The sequence below is a fragment of the Oncorhynchus gorbuscha genome, unplaced genomic scaffold (assembly GCF_021184085.1).
Source record: "Oncorhynchus gorbuscha isolate QuinsamMale2020 ecotype Even-year unplaced genomic scaffold, OgorEven_v1.0 Un_scaffold_3080, whole genome shotgun sequence".
Taxonomy (NCBI): domain Eukaryota; kingdom Metazoa; phylum Chordata; class Actinopteri; order Salmoniformes; family Salmonidae; genus Oncorhynchus; species Oncorhynchus gorbuscha.
The window spans coordinates 32,140-53,357 of NW_025747423.1; the positions used below are offsets into that span (position 1 = coordinate 32,140).

A 21,218-nucleotide genomic window follows, 5' to 3' on the forward strand; every position below is an offset into this window, starting at 1 on the left:
TTTCAAGAACATTTCACCATAGCAGGACAGCAGAGCTTTGACTGGACCCCTCTATCCCAGCACCAGTGTTCTATACACACAGACACATCAATGAAGTATAGACATACTGTTGATATAGAAATACAAGATAATTATAGTGATACATGTTTTAGATATGATAGATATACTGTAGATATGGTGTATAGATATAGTGAAACCTAGATACTGAAGCCATGTTCGCTCTATATGCCACAGCTCTCCTCTGCTTCCTGTCTTCGAGCCAATCAGCTCCTGCTGCTGCTCTAGGCTGTGAGGACCTCCTTAAGCCCATGGATCCACAACGACTAGACCAGCAGCTCTTGGGAAGATGGGCCCTCATCGTAGACAGTGTGAGCCACCCCTGGTATTACTCAACCAAATTAGCTCTCAAGGTAGCACCCTATTCCCTACATGGCACCCTCTTCCCTGTATGTAGAGCACTGCTTTTGTCCGTGGTCTAAATTAAAGCTTGATAAAGGGAATAGGGTGCCATTTTGGATTAAATTGCATTTTACTTGTCATTCCCCATTTATTCATTGCAATTGTTTTTTTATAGTTTTTTTTTAAATATTGTGATTGTTTCTATTGTTTTTGTGGCTGCTGTATGAAAACCAATAATAACCACATCTCTTCTCTCACAGAGAGAAGACAGTCACCATGGAGTTTACATCTGCTACCAACACCAGAACCGGAACCGGCATGGCGGCTGGTGCAAGTAGTGTATATACCCGACAGCATCCCCATTGTCAACGGCAACAGCACCTTCCAGTTAGACATGAGGGGCTTTTGGAACATCACTGGGGTCTCCCTGGAGACCTCCTGCCCAGACTTCCTGGTGATGAGGTGGGTAGCATGATTAACTACAGTACCCATAATGCTCTGTGGAACATAAACCTGTTTGGTCTCATTAAAGATGTTATTCAAGCTAAGGTAATGGTATCTCATCTCCTTTTCAATACAAGGTGAGGTCCGTAATAAGGGTGTCACGGAGCTGTATTTCCTGAGGAAGGTGGAGGACGGGACAGAGGTGGAGGGCGTGGCGGGAAAGAGGTGGAGGGCGGGACAGGTGGAGGGCGGGTCGGGGCGGGACAGAGGTGGAGGGCGGGACGGGACAGAGGTGGAGGACGGGACGGGACAGAGGTGGAGGAAGAGGAGATGGAGGAGTTCAGGAAACGTGGCGTTCTTCCCGTCGTCAGTGCTGATGTATCTTGGGAAATCCCTCTGTGATTCCTCTCGTCCCTGATTCCCGGCCCTCTTAAGACGGGTAGAAGAAGACCCATCAATGTGATGGAAGTATAAATTCTGGGAGAGACGGGGCAGTGAAAGAGAGACGTGGTGACACTTTTTTTCTGTGTTGTAATAAATCAGTTCTGTATGTACTGTTTGTCAATGTACTGTATGCTTGTACTGTACTGAATGATTCATCATATTCTGGCTTCTTTAACAGATTTAATGACATTCATTGAGTTAAAGTCCTAGAGCTTCAGTTAATTCACAGAGACAGTGGAATCCAGTAGGGATGTTCACAGCAAATTCTTCAGCATTGAATCAACTCTGAGTGTTCAATTTAACACTTTTCCAGAGTCTATAGGGTCCACACTATTCAGAGCTAAAACTTTGTTAGGAGCTGATGCCATTACACTTTCTCAGTGTTAAGGCCTGCAGTTTTACAGGAGCTCATTTTGGGTGTTGACTATTTGAATCAGGTGTGCCAGTTCAGGGTTAAAACAAAAATGTGAACCGTCTGGGGGGCGAGGAGAGGGTTGGGAAACCATGTAGTAGAGAACGCTGTCGGGCTTCACTTTTAGCTTACTCATCAGAATCTTCTGCTGTGGTGTTATAAACCTAAATATTCCCCCCCAAAAAATATTTTCGATAGAATGTTTTCACGTTTTAAGAGTATTTAGGTTTTTAAAGATATTTGTATATTGTGTATTTTGAAGTACAGTACCAGTCAACACACCTACTCATTCAAGGGTTTTTCTTCATTTTTACTGTTTTCTACATTGTAGAATAAAAGTGAAGACATCAAAACTATGAAATAACACATATGGAATCATTGTAGTAACCTAAAAAGTGTTAAACAAATTCAAATATATTTTAGATTCTTTAAAAGTAGCCACCCTTAGCCTTGATGACAGCTTTGCACACTCTTGGAATTCTCTAAACCAGCTTCATGAAGTAGTTACCTGGAATGCATTTCAATTAACAGGTGTGCCTTGTTAAATTGTGAAATGTATTTTCTTCTTAATATGTTTGAGCCAATCAGTTGTGTTGTGATAAGGTAGGGGTGGTATACAGAAGATGGCCCTATTTGGTAAAATACCAAGTCCATATTATGGCAAGAACAGCTCAAATAAGCAAAGAGATATGACAGTCCATCATTACTTTCCAAGAAATGAAGGTCAGTTAATCTGGAAAATCAACCAACTCTAAACCATAGGGTTTTACAAGCCAAACTTTTCTTGTCAACAAAGGCAGAATCTCTACGAACAATACAAACCTGTTTTTATCCAGGGTGTTCCAATTTCCACAACTAGGCATTTATAGACATGAAAGTAAAAGTTAGAATTGTTAAATAAATACCTCATTGCGGTACGATGCTAAGCCACACCAGTGCTCTGAACATACAACAGGTTAATTGCACTTCGTATTGTACCAGGGCAATTCTTAAAATGTTATTTCACCTTTATTTAACCAGGTAGGCTAGTTGAGAAAAAGTTCTCATTTACAACTGCGGCCTGGCCAAGATAAAGCAAAACAGAGTTACACATGGGATAAACAAACGTATAGTCAATAACACAATTGATACACTGTATGTCTGCAGAAAAACTAGGAGAATCCTAGAAGTGTTAGGAGAACACTAGGAGAGCACTAGATGAACACTAGAAGAGTTAGGAGAACACTAGGAGAGTTAAGAGAACACTAGGAGAGCACTAGATGAACACTAGAAGAGTTAGGAGAACACTAGAAGAGTTAGGAGAACACTAGAAGAGTTAAGAGAACACTAGGAGAGCACTAGAAGAACACTAGAAGAGTTAGGAGAACACTAGGAGAGCACTAGATGAACACTAGAAGAGTTAGGAGAACACTAGAAGAGTTAGGAGAACACTAGAAGAGTTAAGAGAACACTAGGAGAGCACTAGATGAACACTAGAAGAGTTAGGAGAACACTAGAAGAGTTAGGAGAACACTAGAAGAGTTAAGAGAACACTAGGAGAGCACTAGAAGAACACTAGAAGAGTTAGGAGAACACTAGGAGAGCACTAGATGAACACTAGAAGAGTTAGGAGAACACTAGGAGAGTTAAGAGAACACTAGGAGAGCACTAGATGAACACTAGAAGAGTTAGGAGAACACTAGGAGAGTTAAGAGAACACTAGGAGAGCACTAGATGAACACTAGAAGAGTTAGGAGAACACTAGAAGAGTTAGGAGAACACTAGGAGAGCACTAGATGAACACTAGAAGAGTTAGGAGAACACTAGGAGAGTTAAGAGAACACTAGGAGAGCACTAGATGAACACTAGAAGAGTTAGGAGAACACTAGAAGAGTTAGGAGAACACTAGGAGAGCACTAGAAGAGTTAAGAGAACACTAGGAGAGCACTAGAAGAACACTAGAAGAGTTAGGAGAACACTAGAAGAGTTAAGAGAACACTAAAAGAATTAGGAGAACACTAGAAGAGTTAGGAGAACACTAGGAGAGCACTAGAAGAACACTAGAAGAGTTAGGAGAACACTAGGAGAGCACTAGAAGAACACTAGAAGAGTTAGGAGAACACTAGGAGAGCACTAGAAGAACACTAGAAGAGTTAGGAGAACACTAGGAGAGCACTAGAAGAACACTAGAAGAGTTAGGATAACACTAGGAGAGTTAGGATAACACTAGAAGAACACTAGAAGAGTTAGGATAACACTAGAAGAGTTAAGAGAACACTAAACGAATTAGGAGAACACTAGAAGAGTTAGGAGAACACTAGGAGAGCACTAGAAGAACACTAGAAGAGTTAGGAGAACACTAGGAGAGCACTAGAAGAACACTAGAAGAGTTAGGAGAACACTAGGAGAGCACTAGAAGAACACTAGAAGAGTTAGGATAACACTAGAAGAGTTAGGAGAACACTAGGAGAGCACTAGAAGAACACTAGAAGAGTTAGGATAACACTAGAAGAGTTAGGAGAACACTAGGAGAGCACTAGAAGAACACTAGAAGAGTTAGGATAACACTAGAAGAGTTAGGAGAACACTAGAGAGCACTAGAAGAACACTAGAAGAGTTAGGATAACACTAGAGAGCACTAGAAGAACACTAGAAGAGTTAGGATAACACTAGAAGAACACTAGAAGAGTTAGGATAACACTAGAAGAGTTAGGAGAACACTAGAAGAGCACTAGAAGAGTTAGGAGAACACTAGAAGAGTTAGGAGAACACTAGAAGAGTTAGGAGAACACTAGGAGAGCACTAGAAGAACACTAGAAGAGTTAGGAGAACACTAGAAGAGTTAGGAGAACACTAGAAGAGTTAGGAGAACACTAGAAGAGTTAGGAGAACACTAGAAGAGTTAGGAGAACACTAGGAGAGCACTAGAAGAACACTAGAAGAGTTAGGAGAACACTAGGAGAGCACTAGAAGAACACTAGAAGAGTTAGGAGAACACTAGGAGAGCACTAGAAGAACACTAGAAGAGTTAGGAGAACACTAGGAGAGCACTAGAAGAACACTAGAAGAGTTAGGAGAACACTAGGAGAGCACTAGAAGAACACTAGAAGAGTTAGGAGAACACTAGGAGAGCACTAGAAGAACACTAGAAGAGTTAGGAGAACACTAGGAGAGCACTAGAAGAACACTAGAAGAGTTAGGAGAACACTAGGAGAGCACTAGAAGAACACTAGAAGAGTTAGGATAACACTAGAAGAGTTAGGAGAACACTAGGAGAGCACTAGAAGAACACTAGAAGAGTTAGGATAACACTAGAAGAGTTAGGAGAACACTAGGAGAGCACTAGAAGAACACTAGAAGAGTTAGGATAACACTAGGAGAGCACTAGAAGAACACTAGAAGAGTTAGGATAACACTAGAAGAACACTAGAAGAGTTAGGATAACACTAGAAGAGTTAGGAGAACACTAGAAGAGCACTAGAAGAGTTAGGAGAACACTAGAAGAGTTAGGAGAACACTAGAAGAGTTAGGAGAACACTAGAAGAGTTAGGAGAACACTAGGAGAGCACTAGAAGAACAATAGAAGAGTTAGGAGAACACTAGAAGAGTTAGGAGAACACTAGAAGAGTTAGGAGATCACTAGAAGAGTTAGGAGAACACTAGGAGAGCACTAGAAGAACACTAGAAGAGTTAGGAGAACACTAGGAGAGCACTAGAAGAACACTAGAAGAGTTAGGAGAACACTAGGAGAGCACTAGAAGAACACTAGAAGAGTTAGGAGAACACTAGGAGAGCACTAGAAGAACACTAGAAGAGTTAGGAGAACACTAGGAGAGCACTAGAAGAACACTAGAAGAGTTAGGAGAACACTAGGAGAGCACTAGAAGAACACTAGAAGAGTTAGGAGAACACTAGGAGAGCACTAGAAGAACACTAGAAGAGTTAGGAGAACACTAGAAGAGTTAGGAGAACACTAGAAGAGTTAAGAGAACACTAGGAGAGCACTAGAAGAACACTAGAAGAGTTAGGAGAACACTAGGAGAGCACTAGATGAACACTAGAAGAGTTAGGAGAACACTAGGAGAGCACTAGATGAACACTAGAAGAGTTAGGAGAACACTAGAAGAGTTAGGAGAACACTAGAAGAGTTAAGAGAACACTAGGAGAGCACTAGATGAACACTAGAAGAGTTAGGAGAACACTAGAAGAGTTAGGAGAACACTAGAAGAGTTAAGAGAACACTAAAAGAATTAGGAGAACACTAGAAGAGTTAGGAGAACACTAGGAGAGCACTAGAAGAACACTAGAAGAGTTAGGAGAACACTAGGAGAGCACTAGAAGAACACTAGAAGAGTTAGGAGAACACTAGGAGAGCACTAGAAGAACACTAGAAGAGTTAGGAGAACACTAGGAGAGCACTAGAAGAACACTAGAAGAGTTAGGATAACACTAGGAGAGTTAGGATAACACTAGAAGAACACTAGAAGAGTTAGGATAACACTAGAAGAGTTAAGAGAACACTAAACGAATTAGGAGAACACTAGAAGAGTTAGGAGAACACTAGGAGAGCACTAGAAGAACACTAGAAGAGTTAGGAGAACACTAGGAGAGCACTAGAAGAACACTAGAAGAGTTAGGAGAACACTAGGAGAGCACTAGAAGAACACTAGAAGAGTTAGGATAACACTAGAAGAGTTAGGAGAACACTAGGAGAGCACTAGAAGAACACTAGAAGAGTTAGGATAACACTAGGAGAGCACTAGAAGAACACTAGAAGAGTTAGGATAACACTAGAAGAGTTAGGAGAACACTAGGAGAGCACTAGAAGAACACTAGAAGAGTTAGGATAACACTAGAAGAGTTAGGAGAACACTAGGAGAGCACTAGAAGAACACTAGAAGAGTTAGGATAACACTAGAAGAGTTAGGAGAACACTAGGAGAGCACTAGAAGAACACTAGAAGAGTTAGGATAACACTAGGAGAGCACTAGAAGAACACTAGAAGAGTTAGGATAACACTAGAAGAACACTAGAAGAGTTAGGATAACACTAGAAGAGTTAGGAGAACACTAGAAGAGCACTAGAAGAGTTAGGAGAACACTAGAAGAGTTAGGAGAACACTAGAAGAGTTAGGAGAACACTAGGAGAGCACTAGAAGAACACTAGAAGAGTTAGGAGAACACTAGAAGAGTTAGGAGAACACTAGAAGAGTTAGGAGAACACTAGAAGAGTTAGGAGAACACTAGAAGAGTTAGGAGAACACTAGGAGAGCACTAGAAGAACACTAGAAGAGTTAGGAGAACACTAGGAGAGCACTAGAAGAACACTAGAAGAGTTAGGAGAACACTAGGAGAGCACTAGAAGAACACTAGAAGAGTTAGGAGAACACTAGGAGAGCACTAGAAGAACACTAGAAGAGTTAGGAGAACACTAGGAGAGCACTAGAAGAACACTAGAAGAGTTAGGAGAACACTAGAGAGCACTAGAAGAACACTAGAAGAGTTAGGAGAACACTAGGAGAGCACTAGAAGAACACTAGAAGAGTTAGGAGAACACTAGGAGAGCACTAGAAGAACACTAGAAGAGTTAGGATAACACTAGAAGAGTTAGGAGAACACTAGGAGAGCACTAGAAGAACACTAGAAGAGTTAGGATAACACTAGAAGAGTTAGGAGAACACTAGGAGAGCACTAGAAGAACACTAGAAGAGTTAGGATAACACTAGGAGAGCACTAGAAGAACACTAGAAGAGTTAGGATAACACTAGAAGAACACTAGAAGAGTTAGGATAACACTAGAAGAGTTAGGAGAACACTAGAAGAGCACTAGAAGAGTTAGGAGAACACTAGAAGAGTTAGGAGAACACTAGAAGAGTTAGGAGAACACTAGAAGAGTTAGGAGAACACTAGGAGAGCACTAGAAGAACAATAGAAGAGTTAGGAGAACACTAGAAGAGTTAGGAGAACACTAGAAGAGTTAGGAGATCACTAGAAGAGTTAGGAGAACACTAGGAGAGCACTAGAAGAACACTAGAAGAGTTAGGAGAACACTAGGAGAGCACTAGAAGAACACTAGAAGAGTTAGGAGAACACTAGGAGAGCACTAGAAGAACACTAGAAGAGTTAGGAGAACACTAGGAGAGCACTAGAAGAACACTAGAAGAGTTAGGAGAACACTAGGAGAGCACTAGAAGAACACTAGAAGAGTTAGGAGAACACTAGGAGAGCACTAGAAGAACACTAGAAGAGTTAGGAGAACACTAGGAGAGCACTAGAAGAACACTAGAAGAGTTAGGAGAACACTAGGAGAGCACTAGAAGAACACTAGAAGAGTTAGGATAACACTAGAAGAGTTAGGAGAACACTAGGAGAGCACTAGAAGAGTTAGGAGAACACTAGAAGAGTTAGGAGAACACTAGAAGAGTTAGGAGAACACTAGAAGAGTTAGGAGAACACTAGAAGAGTTAGGAGAACACTAGAAGAGTTAGGAGAACACTACAAGAGTTAGGAGAACGCTACAAGAGTTAGGAGAACACTAGGAGAGCACTACAAGAACACTAGAAGAGTTAGGAGAACACTAAAAGAATTAGGAGAACACTAAAAGAGGTAGGAGAACACTAGAAGAGTTAGGAGAACACTAGAAAAACTAGGAGAACACTAGAAAAACTAGGAGAACACTAGAAGAGTTAGGAGAACACTAAAAGAGGTAGGAGAACACTAGAAGAGTTAGGAGAACACTAAAAAAACTAGGAGAACACTAGAAAAACTAGGAGAACACTAGAAGAGTTAGGAGAACACTAGAAGAGTTAGGAGAACACTAGAAGAGTTAGGAGAACACTAGAAGAGGTAGGAGAACACTAGAAGAGTTAGGAGAACACTAGAAGAGTTAGGAGAACACTAGAAGAGTTAGGAGAACACTAGAAGAGTTAGGAGAACACTAGAAGAGTTAGGAGAACACTAGAAGAGTTAGGAGAACACTAGAAGAGTTAGGAGAACACTAGAAGAGTTAGGAGAACACTAGAAGAGTTAGGAGAACACTAGAAGAGTTAGGAGAACACTAGAAGAGTTAGGAGAACACTAGAAGAGTTAGGAGAACACTAGAAGAGTTAGGAGAACACTAGAAGAGGTAGGAGAACACTAGAAGAGTTAGGAGAACACTAGAAGAGTTAGGAGAACACTAGAAGAGGTAGGAGAACACTAGAAGAGTTAGGAGAACACTAGAAGAGTTAGGAGAACACTAGAAGAGTTAGGAGAACACTAGAAGAGTTAGGAGAACACTAGAAGAGTTAGGAGAACACTAGAAGAGGTAGGAGAACACTAGAAGAGTTAGGAGAACACTAGAAGAGTTAAGAGAACACTAAAAGAATTAGGAGAACACTAGAAGAGTTAGGAGAACACTAGGAGAGCACTAGAAGAACACTAGAAGAGTTAGGAGAACACTAGGAGAGCACTAGAAGAACACTAGAAGAGTTAGGAGAACACTAGGAGAGCACTAGAAGAACACTAGAAGAGTTAGGAGAACACTAGGAGAGCACTAGAAGAACACTAGAAGAGTTAGGATAACACTAGGAGAGTTAGGATAACACTAGAAGAACACTAGAAGAGTTAGGATAACACTAGAAGAGTTAAGAGAACACTAAACGAATTAGAGAACACTAGAAGAGTTAGGAGAACACTAGGAGAGCACTAGAAGAACACTAGAAGAGTTAGGAGAACACTAGGAGAGCACTAGAAGAACACTAGAAGAGTTAGGAGAACACTAGGAGAGCACTAGAAGAACACTAGAAGAGTTAGGATAACACTAGAAGAGTTAGGAGAACACTAGGAGAGCACTAGAAGAACACTAGAAGAGTTAGGATAACACTAGGAGAGCACTAGAAGAACACTAGAAGAGTTAGGATAACACTAGAAGAGTTAGGAGAACACTAGGAGAGCACTAGAAGAACACTAGAAGAGTTAGGATAACACTAGAAGAGTTAGGAGAACACTAGGAGAGCACTAGAAGAACACTAGAAGAGTTAGGATAACACTAGGAGAGCACTAGAAGAACACTAGAAGAGTTAGGATAACACTAGAAGAACACTAGAAGAGTTAGGATAACACTAGAAGAGTTAGGAGAACACTAGAAGAGCACTAGAAGAGTTAGGAGAACACTAGAAGAGTTAGGAGAACACTAGAAGAGTTAGGAGAACACTAGGAGAGCACTAGAAGAACACTAGAAGAGTTAGGAGAACACTAGAAGAGTTAGGAGAACACTAGAAGAGTTAGGAGAACACTAGAAGAGTTAGGAGAACACTAGAAGAGTTAGGAGAACACTAGGAGAGCACTAGAAGAACACTAGAAGAGTTAGGAGAACACTAGGAGAGCACTAGAAGAACACTAGAAGAGTTAGGAGAACACTAGGAGAGCACTAGAAGAACACTAGAAGAGTTAGGAGAACACTAGGAGAGCACTAGAAGAACACTAGAAGAGTTAGGAGAACACTAGGAGAGCACTAGAAGAACACTAGAAGAGTTAGGAGAACACTAGGAGAGCACTAGAAGAACACTAGAAGAGTTAGGAGAACACTAGGAGAGCACTAGAAGAACACTAGAAGAGTTAGGAGAACACTAGGAGAGCACTAGAAGAACACTAGAAGAGTTAGGATAACACTAGAAGAGTTAGGAGAACACTAGGAGAGCACTAGAAGAACACTAGAAGAGTTAGGATAACACTAGAAGAGTTAGGAGAACACTAGGAGAGCACTAGAAGAACACTAGAAGAGTTAGGATAACACTAGGAGAGCACTAGAAGAACACTAGAAGAGTTAGGATAACACTAGAAGAACACTAGAAGAGTTAGGATAACACTAGAAGAGTTAGGAGAACACTAGAAGAGCACTAGAAGAGTTAGGAGAACACTAGAAGAGTTAGGAGAACACTAGAAGAGTTAGGAGAACACTAGAAGAGTTAGGAGAACACTAGGAGAGCACTAGAAGAACAATAGAAGAGTTAGGAGAACACTAGAAGAGTTAGGAGAACACTAGAAGAGTTAGGAGATCACTAGAAGAGTTAGGAGAACACTAGGAGAGCACTAGAAGAACACTAGAAGAGTTAGGAGAACACTAGGAGAGCACTAGAAGAACACTAGAAGAGTTAGGAGAACACTAGGAGAGCACTAGAAGAACACTAGAAGAGTTAGGAGAACACTAGGAGAGCACTAGAAGAACACTAGAAGAGTTAGGAGAACACTAGGAGAGCACTAGAAGAACACTAGAAGAGTTAGGAGAACACTAGGAGAGCACTAGAAGAACACTAGAAGAGTTAGGAGAACACTAGGAGAGCACTAGAAGAACACTAGAAGAGTTAGGAGAACACTAGGAGAGCACTAGAAGAACACTAGAAGAGTTAGGATAACACTAGAAGAGTTAGGAGAACACTAGGAGAGCACTAGAAGAGTTAGGAGAACACTAGAAGAGTTAGGAGAACACTAGAAGAGTTAGGAGAACACTAGAAGAGTTAGGAGAACACTAGAAGAGTTAGGAGAACACTAGAAGAGTTAGGAGAACACTAGAAGAGTTAAGAGAACACTAAAAGAATTAGGAGAACACTAGAAGAGTTAGGAGAACACTAGAAGAGTTAGGAGAACACTACAAGAGTTAGGAGAACGCTACAAGAGTTAGGAGAACACTAGGAGAGCACTACAAGAACACTAGAAGAGTTAGGAGAACACTAAAAGAATTAGGAGAACACTAAAAGAGGTAGGAGAACACTAGAAGAGTTAGGAGAACACTAGAAAAACTAGGAGAACACTAGAAAAACTAGGAGAACACTAGAAGAGTTAGGAGAACACTAAAAGAGGTAGGAGAACACTAGAAGAGTTAGGAGAACACTAAAAAAACTAGGAGAACACTAGAAAAACTAGGAGAACACTAGAAGAGTTAGGAGAACACTAGAAGAGTTAGGAGAACACTAGAAGAGTTAGGAGAACACTAGAAGAGGTAGGAGAACACTAGAAGAGTTAGGAGAACACTAGAAGAGTTAGGAGAACACTAGAAGAGTTAGGAGAACACTAGAAGAGTTAGGAGAACACTAGAAGAGTTAGGAGAACACTAGAAGAGTTAGGAGAACACTAGAAGAGTTAGGAGAACACTAGAAGAGTTAGGAGAACACTAGAAGAGTTAGGAGAACACTAGAAGAGTTAGGAGAACACTAGAAGAGTTAGGAGAACACTAGAAGAGTTAGGAGAACACTAGAAGAGTTAGGAGAACACTAGAAGAGGTAGGAGAACACTAGAAGAGTTAGGAGAACACTAGAAGAGTTAGGAGAACACTAGAAGAGGTAGGAGAACACTAGAAGAGTTAGGAGAACACTAGAAGAGTTAGGAGAACACTAGAAGAGTTAGGAGAACACTAGAAGAGTTAGGAGAACACTAGAAGAGTTAGGAGAACACTAGAAGAGTAGGAGAACACTAGAAGAGTTAGGAGAACACTAGAAGAGTTAGGAGAACACTAGAAGAGTTAGGAGAACACTAGAAGAGTTAGGAGAACACTAGAAGAGTTAGGAGAACACTAGAAGAGTTAGGAGAACACTAGAAGAGTTAGGAGAACACTAGAAGAGTTAGGAGAACACTAGAAGAGTTAGGAGAACACTAGAAGAGTTAGGAGAACACTAGAAGAGTTAGGAGAACACTAGAAGAGTTAGGAGAACACTAGAAGAGTTAGGAGAACACTAGAAGAGTTAGGAGAACACTAGAAGAGTTAGGAGAACACTAGAAGAGTTAGGAGAACACTAGAAGAGTTAGGAGAACACTAGAAGAGGTAGGAGAACACTAGAAGAGTTAGGAGAACACTAGAAGAGTTAGGAGAACACTAGAAGAGTTAGGAGAACACTAGAAGAGTTAGGAGAACACTAGAAGAGTTAGGAGAACACTAGAAGAGTTAGGAGAACACTAGAAGAGTTAGGAGAACACTAGAAGAGTTAGGAGAACACTAGAAGAGTTAGGAGAACACTAGACGTAAATGAGTCTCATGGATTGTTTCATGTTTGACACTATGGAATAATGTCTCAGATAAAAGCATGCAACTTTTCACCAGATAAGCACAGAACATAGATTAACAAAAAATATCGTTTTTATTTCGCAACCTTGGAATTGCCTTGGAAAAGTGCCAGTTTACTGGTACTCTGCAACTGTGGAACTTTCTGACATTGAAGAACATTGTACCATAGCAGAGCTATAAGACTGGACCCCTCTATCCCAGCACCAGTGTTCCATACACACAGACACATCAATGACACATAGACATACAGTAGATAGATGCTGTAGGTATAGTGCTACATATAAATATATAAGATAGATATAGTGATACATATCTTAGATTCTATAGCTATAGATAGACCCACAGTAGATAGATATACTGGTGCATAGATATAGTGAGACCTAGACACTGAAGCCATGTTCGCTCTATGTGCCACGACTCTCCTGTACTTCCTGCCTTTTAGCCAATCAGCTCCTGCTGCAGCTCTAGCCTGTGAGGACCTCCTTAAGCCCATGGATCCACCACGACTAGACCAGCAGCTCTTGAGGAAATGGGCCCTCGTCGCAGGCAGCCTGAGCCACCCTGCATCCCTGGAGAGTCTCAAGGTAGCACCCTATCCACTATGTGGCACCCTATTCCCTAGAACCCTTTGCAGATCCTGGTCCAAAGTTAAAACAAGGAATAGGCCTGGAAAAATGTAACCACTCTCAAATTCATAGACAGAGCTATGGAAGCAAGGACTGACCATCCAAGGTATCACAATTATAGTTTTAAGCATATTTTGAGGCATTTACAATGTTTACAAAACATTGGATTAAAACAAGCTTATATTTGGGGTTCTGTATGGGGTATGGCAGTTGAACTAAGCTCATGAGGCATTTATAAGTTCTATTCTTCAAGAATCAATGGGTACATATCATAAATATCATAAATCATAATAATATCATAAATGTTTAAGTCCAAAAATGGATGTAACATCTGCAGATTGCCCCCTTTAAATAGATTTTTAGCACACTTGTCAACTAGGCTACATTTAACCTGCCTTTCCACGTTCATTGTACCGGTAATTGTTCTGTTACAATTTTGTATGTTGTATGGATTGTTTCTATAGTGGTTTCTGTATGAAAACGAATAATAATCACATCTCATCTCTCTCACAGACCAGAGACGGCATCACCATGGAGTTTTCACCCTCCACCCCCAACACCACCCAGAACTCCAACACCACCACAACCGTCCACTACACCCAGACTAACCGTTTCGGCAGCCGATGCGAGTCTCTAACCTACAATATCTCACTCATCAACGACAACAGCACCTTCCAGTTCGACGTGGGGGGCCGATTCAACCTCACTGGGGTCTTCCTGGAGACCTCCTGCCCAGACTGTCTGGTGATGAAGTGGGTCATTTATAGAATTGTACATTTGAGCCATTTTAGCAGACACTCTTATCCAGAACAACTTACTGTTAGGGGGTATTCCAGTGTTTTTCAACTCTGGTCCAGGTGTACCCACATTTCTGTTGTAGATCCACACAAACACACCTGATTCTACTAGTCAACCAATCACCAAGGCCTTGACAAGTTGAATCAGGTGTGGTTGCCCAGGGCTACAGCAAGAATGTGTACCGTTGGGGGGTAGATCAGGACTGGAGTTGAGAAACACTGGTGTAGGCTATTCAACTCAGGTCAGGTAGGTAGAAACAACCACATTCTGCATTACAATCACTCCAAGTGAACCGTTCTTCAAAACACCCACTGGGCACAGAAGTCATTTCACTGAAATGACGTGGAAACAACATTGATTCAACCAGTGTGTGTCCAGTGGATAGCCTCTATCACCCTCAAACTCAACTCTGGACCTCTAATCAGGGACTGATTTAGACTTGGGTGGGTGAAATGAATTATCAGGTAGAACAGGAGAACCAGCAAGCTCTGGATCTCGTAGGGTAAGAGTTGAATCCGCTCTATCAGCTAAACCAGTGACGGGAGAAAAACAAGTGCCGGTGTGACTACAAGAAAGAAAAGCACAACAGTAAAGTATCATTATTTTTTTAGGTGGGAGGTGAGCTCCAGGAGGAGGGAGTCCACGGACCTGTACCTGCTGAGGAAGACGGAGGGTGGGAGAGAGGTGGAGGAAGAGGAGATGGAAGAGTTCAGGAAACAGGTGGAGTGTATGGGGCTGCCGCCGCCAGTGGTGATGGAGCCGGGGGATGCCCTCTGTGGTTCCTATCAGCTCCCCTGGAAACACTGAGGACGAGGAGGAGACGACGAAGCTCGATCAGAGAGTGGGGGCCGTGAGACCGATGTAGAGACACACGTTTTCTGTCATCTGTTTTGTAATCCAATATTTCTGTGTTTACTGTTTGTCGATGACCTGTAGAATTTTGAGGGGAAAAAGATGCACGATTTGTCATATTATTCTGTCTTCTTTGCTTCTTTAACAGATGTAATTACGTTCACAGACTGATTTAATGTCCCAGAGTTGAAGCTAATTCACAGAGACAGTGGGATCCAGCGGGAATGTCGGGACGTCATTAGGACTCTATGCACAATGGGAAAGAAAAGTCTTTTATAATTGGATTACTTTTGTATAATTTGGCATAACCTCATTTGTCCATGCATTAAAGTTCTCATACTGTTAATTCTCAGATTAAACTGGATGGAACAGTGAACAATTTGTCATTTGTGAGAGAGAGAGAGTGTTTCTGCAGATGTGGGCGTGCACAAGCAAGGGGGGAAATGTGGGTGTGAGTACGGACATGGACAGGGCCAGGGAGAGAGTAACCTACTTTCAGAACTATTGGGTACATGGTCCTACTTGGGTACTTGGTTCTGATTAGACATGACGTACCTGTAGGATCGACGTCCCAAATTCCACAACAAGAATAAGAAGGTCCCCTGTGTATCAGGACCGTTCCAGCCCAGTGGCGTCGTCACCAGCACAGACGATACCATATCAACAGGTAGGTGCCATAAACTTACTAGGTATTGAGGGGCTCCTTTTAAAGTGATGTCACAGTGTGTGCCATGCACCGTATGTAACCATGCTACTGGTACAGTGTAGTCCTTCTTGTGTGGAAAAGGTTAGCTTTATCAGATTACAAATTCCTGTTACAGATCTCATTTGTAATATGCTGTTGGTTTGATGTTTTCAATACAATGTTTATTACATGGAAAACATACTTTACATACCACTAGTTGCCAGATAATTGCCAGCCATAAAAGAAAATATGAAGTTTATATGCAATACCCCCTGTGGGAAATGTATATTTAATGATGATCACATTTCCTGAAGCTCCTTTGATCAAGTTTAGCCCCGTTGCTAATGAGGAGAGATATTAGCCTATTATATTATATCCCACTGATCTGCATCTTCCCAACTCCCTGTTACCTCACGGCACATGGGAATATCCTGGGACAGTCCCATTGGAGGTCAGCTTTGTGCTCCCTGTAAAATACACTATATATGCAAAAGTATGTGGACACCCCTTTGAATTAGTGAATTCGGCTAGTTCAGTCACACCCGTTGCTGACAGTTGTGTAAAATCGAGCACACCGCCATGCAATCTCCATAGACAAACATTGGGAGTAGAATGGCCTTACTGAAGAGCTCAGTGACGTTAAAGATGGCACCGTCATAGGATTCCACCTTTCCAACAACAGCTCCCTCACACGATGAGTAAACAAAAAAACATCTGACCAACTGGGAACATTTTGTCAGTCCCCACAAGAAAAAAAAGGCTAATTCTAGCCGTTTAGGGTTAAGGCAAGAATTAGTGTTCAGGTTAAGTTTTGGGGATAAAGTTTGAATCAGGGTTTAGGGATAATAGGATTTTGAATGGGAATCAATTGTGTGTCCCCACAAGGTTAGTTAAACAAGACTGTCTGTGTGTGTGTGTGTGTTCCTAAATAGGGATTTAAGGAGCTTTCTTTCTCACAATAGTTAAATGTTTACTCCTCCCTACTGTGGCGAAACATCATTTTCATGTGTGTGTGTGTCCCTCCTCTTTCATAGCCCAAGGACCTGTTATTTTCTCAAGTGGAGGAACACTCATTTACATATCCATTTGAAATGTATTCACTGTTGGAATCCAAGTCAGGCTGCGTCCCAATGTACACTACCTTTGTGGTTGACTTGCACGTTTCCAATATTCTTATGTTGTAAAAAGTATGATCTACTTTGATGATAGAAATGTAATGGTTAGAGGGGACAGCCTTGTCTGTCACAATATCATTTATCTGTAAAAAGGTGCATGTCCAACCTTGATATTCTAGCTCTATCCACAACATTTTCCCACCAATGAATAGCCTGCAGGGCAGGAGGTGAACCAATGAATAGCCTGCAGGGCAGGAGGTGAACCAATGAATAGCCTGCAGGGCAGGAGGTGAACCAATGAATAGCCTGCAGGGCAGGAGGTGAACCAATGAATAGCCTGCAGGGCAGGAGGTGAACCAATGAATAGCCTGCAGGGCAGGAGGTGAACCAATGAATAGCCTGCAGGGCAGGAGGTGAACCAATGAATAGCCTGCAGGGTAGGCCCCTATGGCCAGTTATAAACCCATCACCCCATGTCCTATCCCATGTTCCTCCATTCATAGTGAAGGTGTCCAGGCTTGTCCGTTCTAACAGGGCATTGTTATGTGAATGTAATCACGTCCAGGTCAGGACATGGCATTGTTTTCTGAATGTAACGTGCAGTATGCCAGGCCAGGACCGCTGCACACTGTCGTACTGTCCCAGATCTACTGTTCATCCCATTGGTTCACCCCCAGTCCTCTCTGTTCTGTCCCACATGCCTCTGCTAATGATTCCTTACAGCGCGTGCCAAAACTCAGGGCACTGTGTGTGTGTGTGTGTGTGTGTGTGTGTGTGTGTGTGTGTGTGTGTGTGTGTGTGTGTGTGTGTGTGTGTGTGTGTGTGTGTGTGTGTGTGTGTGTGTGTGTGTGTGTGTGTGTGTGTGTGTAAAACCCACAGTACTGTGAATCACACTGTGAATGGTTTAGCAGCAGGGAGGATGGATGCAGAATCTTTTTTTTCTGTCTGGTGTTAGAAACTGGGGACCTGACTAACCAGGAAGCGAGAGAAGGGGGGCGAGAGACAGCTTGAGAGAAAGTGTGACTGTGGGAGAGAGAAGAGGGATAAATTAGATGTCTAGAGAGAAAGTGTGACTGTGGGAGAGAGAAGGGGGATAAATGAGATGCTTTAGAGAAAGTGTGACTGTGGGAGAGAGAAGGGGGATAAATGAGATAGCTAGAGAGAAAGTGTGACTGTGGGAGAGAGAAGGGGGATAAATGAGATGCTTTAGAGAAAGTGTGACTGTGGGATAGAGAAGGGGGATAAATGAGATGCTAGAGAGAAAGTGTGACTGTGGGAGAGAGAAGGGGGATAAATGAGATGCTAGAGAGAAAGTGTGACTGTGGGATAGAGAAGGGGGATAAATGAGATGCTAGAGAGAAAGTGTGACTGTGGGAGAGAGAAGAGGGATAAATGAGATGCTAGAGAGAAAGTGTGACTGTGAGAGAGAAGGGGGATAAATGAGATGCTAGAGAGAAAGTGTTGATTAAAGTAAGGATGGGGAGAAAAATATACTATAATGTTTTGGGGGCTTAAGTGATACATTAGAAGGTGAGACTGTTTTGGAGTGTAAATGAACCTATTCAAGTTGTTTGAAAGGGAGAGAGAGAGAGGTGCCATGGGTGCCATGGCAATAATGAGGACAAAGTACAGACCCATTGTTCTGCTCACTCAGCTGGTGTACAACACTCGCATGCATGTGTGTGAGAGAGAGCATTGCTGAGCCTCTGGCTCTGAGGTGGTTAAGCACATTAAAGATTGACCCACTCAGCAGAAAACTTTCCAAGTTGCACTGCAGAGGTTGCCTGGCTACCCAACCATATTGCTCCAACCGAGCGCCACGCCCATGAACGTTTCTTCTCCTCACTGAAGTACGTAGCGAACTACAGAACAGCGGAAGAATTCAGTTTGAGTCGTCAGGCTACTGCAGAGGAGGAGAATCGTGTGTATTAGTCATTTTACCTCATTGCCAAAGACTAACACAATACAATACCATAACCATTCTGCAATGCATTAACAACAACAACTGGTTGGCATTATAACAGGTGTATAAACCATTTAGCTTTACAACACAGAGTGAATGGTGTGTCAAACAGTAAGGAGTATGGGAATACAGTATGAATGACATAATACAACACTATTTGACTTTATGCGTTTGTAGCCTAGAGGACAGAAAATTGGTCTGAAAATGGGTTTTCACGCCAGGTTTGTTTTTTGTTCAGCTCCACTAATCGTTCCATATCCTCTCTGTCCTCTTTCTCCCAGACCGACCTGCTGAATACTGACTGTTATAAACTGTTCTAGTCCAGACTGTTGTTTCAAGTCAACAGAGCCAGCCAATTGGCAGTCTACCCGTCTCATCATGGCAACAATGGAGCCTGTGGCCAACCGACAGAGCTCAGCTGACTCATTGGACGAGTGGGCCAGCGAGGTTTGGGGCATGGAGGAGGGCGAAATGGACCCTCCTCCTCACCCGTTGGTCAAACAGGCACCCAGGGCAAAGTCAGAAGACCTGGGGTCAGAATCTCCAGATGCTCCAAAGCCTAGACCCCAAGTGTCTCCCTCAAGTGAGAACCTTACAGACTCAACAAACAAAATGGCAGAAGTGGTTCCTAAAATGGAGCAGGAGGCACTTTCTGGGGTAAATCAGGTGCCTAGTAGTAGAATTCAGGTGGGTGATAGTGAATTGAAACGAGACCTTAAAATGATAGATGACAATCACTGTGAGAAGGAGGAAGATGCCGCTGCTTTTCGGTCGCCTCTTGCCTGCACTGGCCAAGCCTCACCTGCAGAGGGCGCTCCAGAGACCCAGCCACGTGCATTGGAGGAGGAAGAAGAAGAAGAGGAGACCATTGACTGTATCAGTGATGGTAAGGTGGAGGTGATCTCTAACTCTGTAGAGGAGGAAATGTCATCATCTGACAGCCAGGGTAGCCAGGAGTGGCCTTCGAGATCTCACCTTGATGACGTTGTGGAGGAAGACAAAGAAGAAGAAGATGGTGCCAAGGAAGACAAAGTAGAGGAGTTTCAGTCTGTTGAGATGATGGAAAATGGCGCTGTGCGGTTGGAGTTGAATCCAGCTAGTAGTGAATTTGAGCAGAGGCTGTCAGAGACGGTGTGTGCTACTGAGAAGGCTTCTGTAGAAGGGGGTCCTGTTGAAACTAGCAGTAGCCCCCATCAGTGCAGGTAGCTGACAAGCAAGAGGTTAGTGAGTGCCCAATCAGTGGTGACAGAGAGAAGACAATGTCAGACAATAACAACCATGATACTATGAAGGCTGCTGAAACTAGAACTACCACCCACTCTCCACTAAAAAGAGAGAGTTCCGATGACATATTCTCTGAGTCCCCGGAAAATCCTGAATCAGCTCTTGCCGGTGATGGAGAGGAGAACCAGAGTGTTGACTCCAAGTCTTTAGACATCAGCTCAGCCCGGAGGCAATGGGTTAGGCTGGACAGTACCAGAAGCAAACTCCCTCAGCCTGAGCAATCCACCTCCTCTAGATCCTCCTCTTGTAGCCACCTAGTAGACCTGGCTCAGCCCCCGGGTGTAGTTACACCAGACAAACAGCAGGGGGAGCAGTTGTTACGAAATGTCACTGCTGCTCTGACGCATCATAGTAACCAGGAAGTGGCAGCACAACAGGTGTTCAAGGGAGCAACTCTGGCTCCGCCCCTGGCGACAGTCGCCAAGGAGCCAGCTAATCAGGTCAAGGCAGATCTCCTTGGCTCTGGCTGTGTTGTAGTGAAAGAGCAGGCGGGTGGAGAGAGAAAGGTGGGAAAGAGGGAGGGAGACAACAGGCAAACAGGTGAAGAGAGAGGGCAGAGAGCGAGTGGACTTGGCACAGCGGGCGAGGCAGACAGGAAGAAAAAAGAGAAACGGAGCGAAGAAAAGAGGACAAACTCTGGGTTGTTGATGTCGAGAGACAGTCACAGCAAAGCTTCAAAGATGAAGTTGGGAAACAACTTGTTCGATGACAACCAGAGTGACAGCGGCGTATCTGCCGACTTCTCCCCTGGTAGTACTGTGGAGCTCCAAACCACCACCTCCACCCCCACCCTCACCTCGCCTCCGGCCGACGAGACCCCCATCGAGAGGGAGATCCGTCGGGCAGTGCAACGTGAGCAGTCCCTCAGGAGATCCAGGGGCCTCCACAACAATCCTCCCACCCAGGAATATGTGGACATCCCCCCTAAGGAAGTCAATCTTGACTGAGACCCTTCCTTCCAAGTCGGACAAGAGCCAGGGGGAAGGACCGTCTGTTTGCGGGGAAGAAGATGCAGAAGGAGATCAGTGTAGAGACCCAGAGGGAACAGGTCCTGGTTCGACTAGGGAAAGTTAGAGGTTCCTATGACAAGGGGACAGTACGCCAGCTCAAGGAAAGGAAGAAGTTATTCGAAGCTTTCCAGGAGCCCAAGGAGACATCCTCGATGATACTGTCCCAGAGC

The 21,218-nt window shown here is 43.0% G+C and overlaps 2 protein-coding genes across 3 annotated transcripts; both read left to right on the forward strand.

Annotated features, from left to right (window-relative positions):
• The first annotated feature begins 94 nt into the window (after nucleotides 1–94).
• LOC124027301 lies at nucleotides 95–15,002 on the forward strand. Of its 2 annotated transcripts, XM_046339764.1 has the most exons (5): nucleotides 95–368; nucleotides 660–861; nucleotides 13,158–13,299; nucleotides 13,855–14,093; nucleotides 14,751–15,002. In XM_046339764.1, exons 2-5 carry the CDS (start codon nucleotides 794–796, stop codon nucleotides 14,944–14,946), a joined length of 645 nt encoding a protein of 214 aa, XP_046195720.1. In that variant the 5' UTR covers nucleotides 95–368; nucleotides 660–793; the 3' UTR covers nucleotides 14,947–15,002. The 2 variants fall into 2 exon arrangements, with proteins under 2 accessions (XP_046195720.1, XP_046195719.1); XM_046339763.1 differs by lacking the exon at nucleotides 95–368 and having other exon boundaries at nucleotides 583–861.
• A 372-nt stretch (nucleotides 15,003–15,374) lies between these two features.
• LOC124027302 lies at nucleotides 15,375–20,985 on the forward strand. The gene is made up of 4 exons (XM_046339765.1): nucleotides 15,375–15,658; nucleotides 19,036–19,956; nucleotides 20,289–20,478; nucleotides 20,755–20,985. Exons 2-4 carry the CDS (start codon nucleotides 19,133–19,135, stop codon nucleotides 20,983–20,985), a joined length of 1,245 nt encoding a protein of 414 aa, XP_046195721.1. The 5' UTR covers nucleotides 15,375–15,658; nucleotides 19,036–19,132.
• The last annotated feature ends 233 nt before the right edge of the window (nucleotides 20,986–21,218 follow it).

Coding starts and splice junctions, on each gene's coding strand:
- LOC124027301 (XM_046339763.1), top strand. CDS start 623: ATGAAAACCAATAATAACCACATCTCTTCTCTCACAGAGAGAAGACAG. Junction 862..13,157: donor CCAGACTTCCTGGTGATGAG/GTGGGTAGCATG, acceptor CCTGCCTTTTAG/CCAATCAGCTCCTGCTGCAG. Junction 14,094..14,750: donor CCAGACTGTCTGGTGATGAA/GTGGGTCATTTA, acceptor TTATTTTTTTAG/GTGGGAGGTGAGCTCCAGGA.
- LOC124027302 (XM_046339765.1), top strand. CDS start 19,133: ATGGCAACAATGGAGCCTGTGGCCAACCGACAGAGCTCAGCTGACTCA. Junction 19,957..20,288: donor AGTAGCCCCCATCAGTGCAG/GTAGCTGACAAG, acceptor CTCCTCTTGTAG/CCACCTAGTAGACCTGGCTC. Junction 20,479..20,754: donor CCAAGGAGCCAGCTAATCAG/GTCAAGGCAGAT, acceptor GATGACAACCAG/AGTGACAGCGGCGTATCTGC.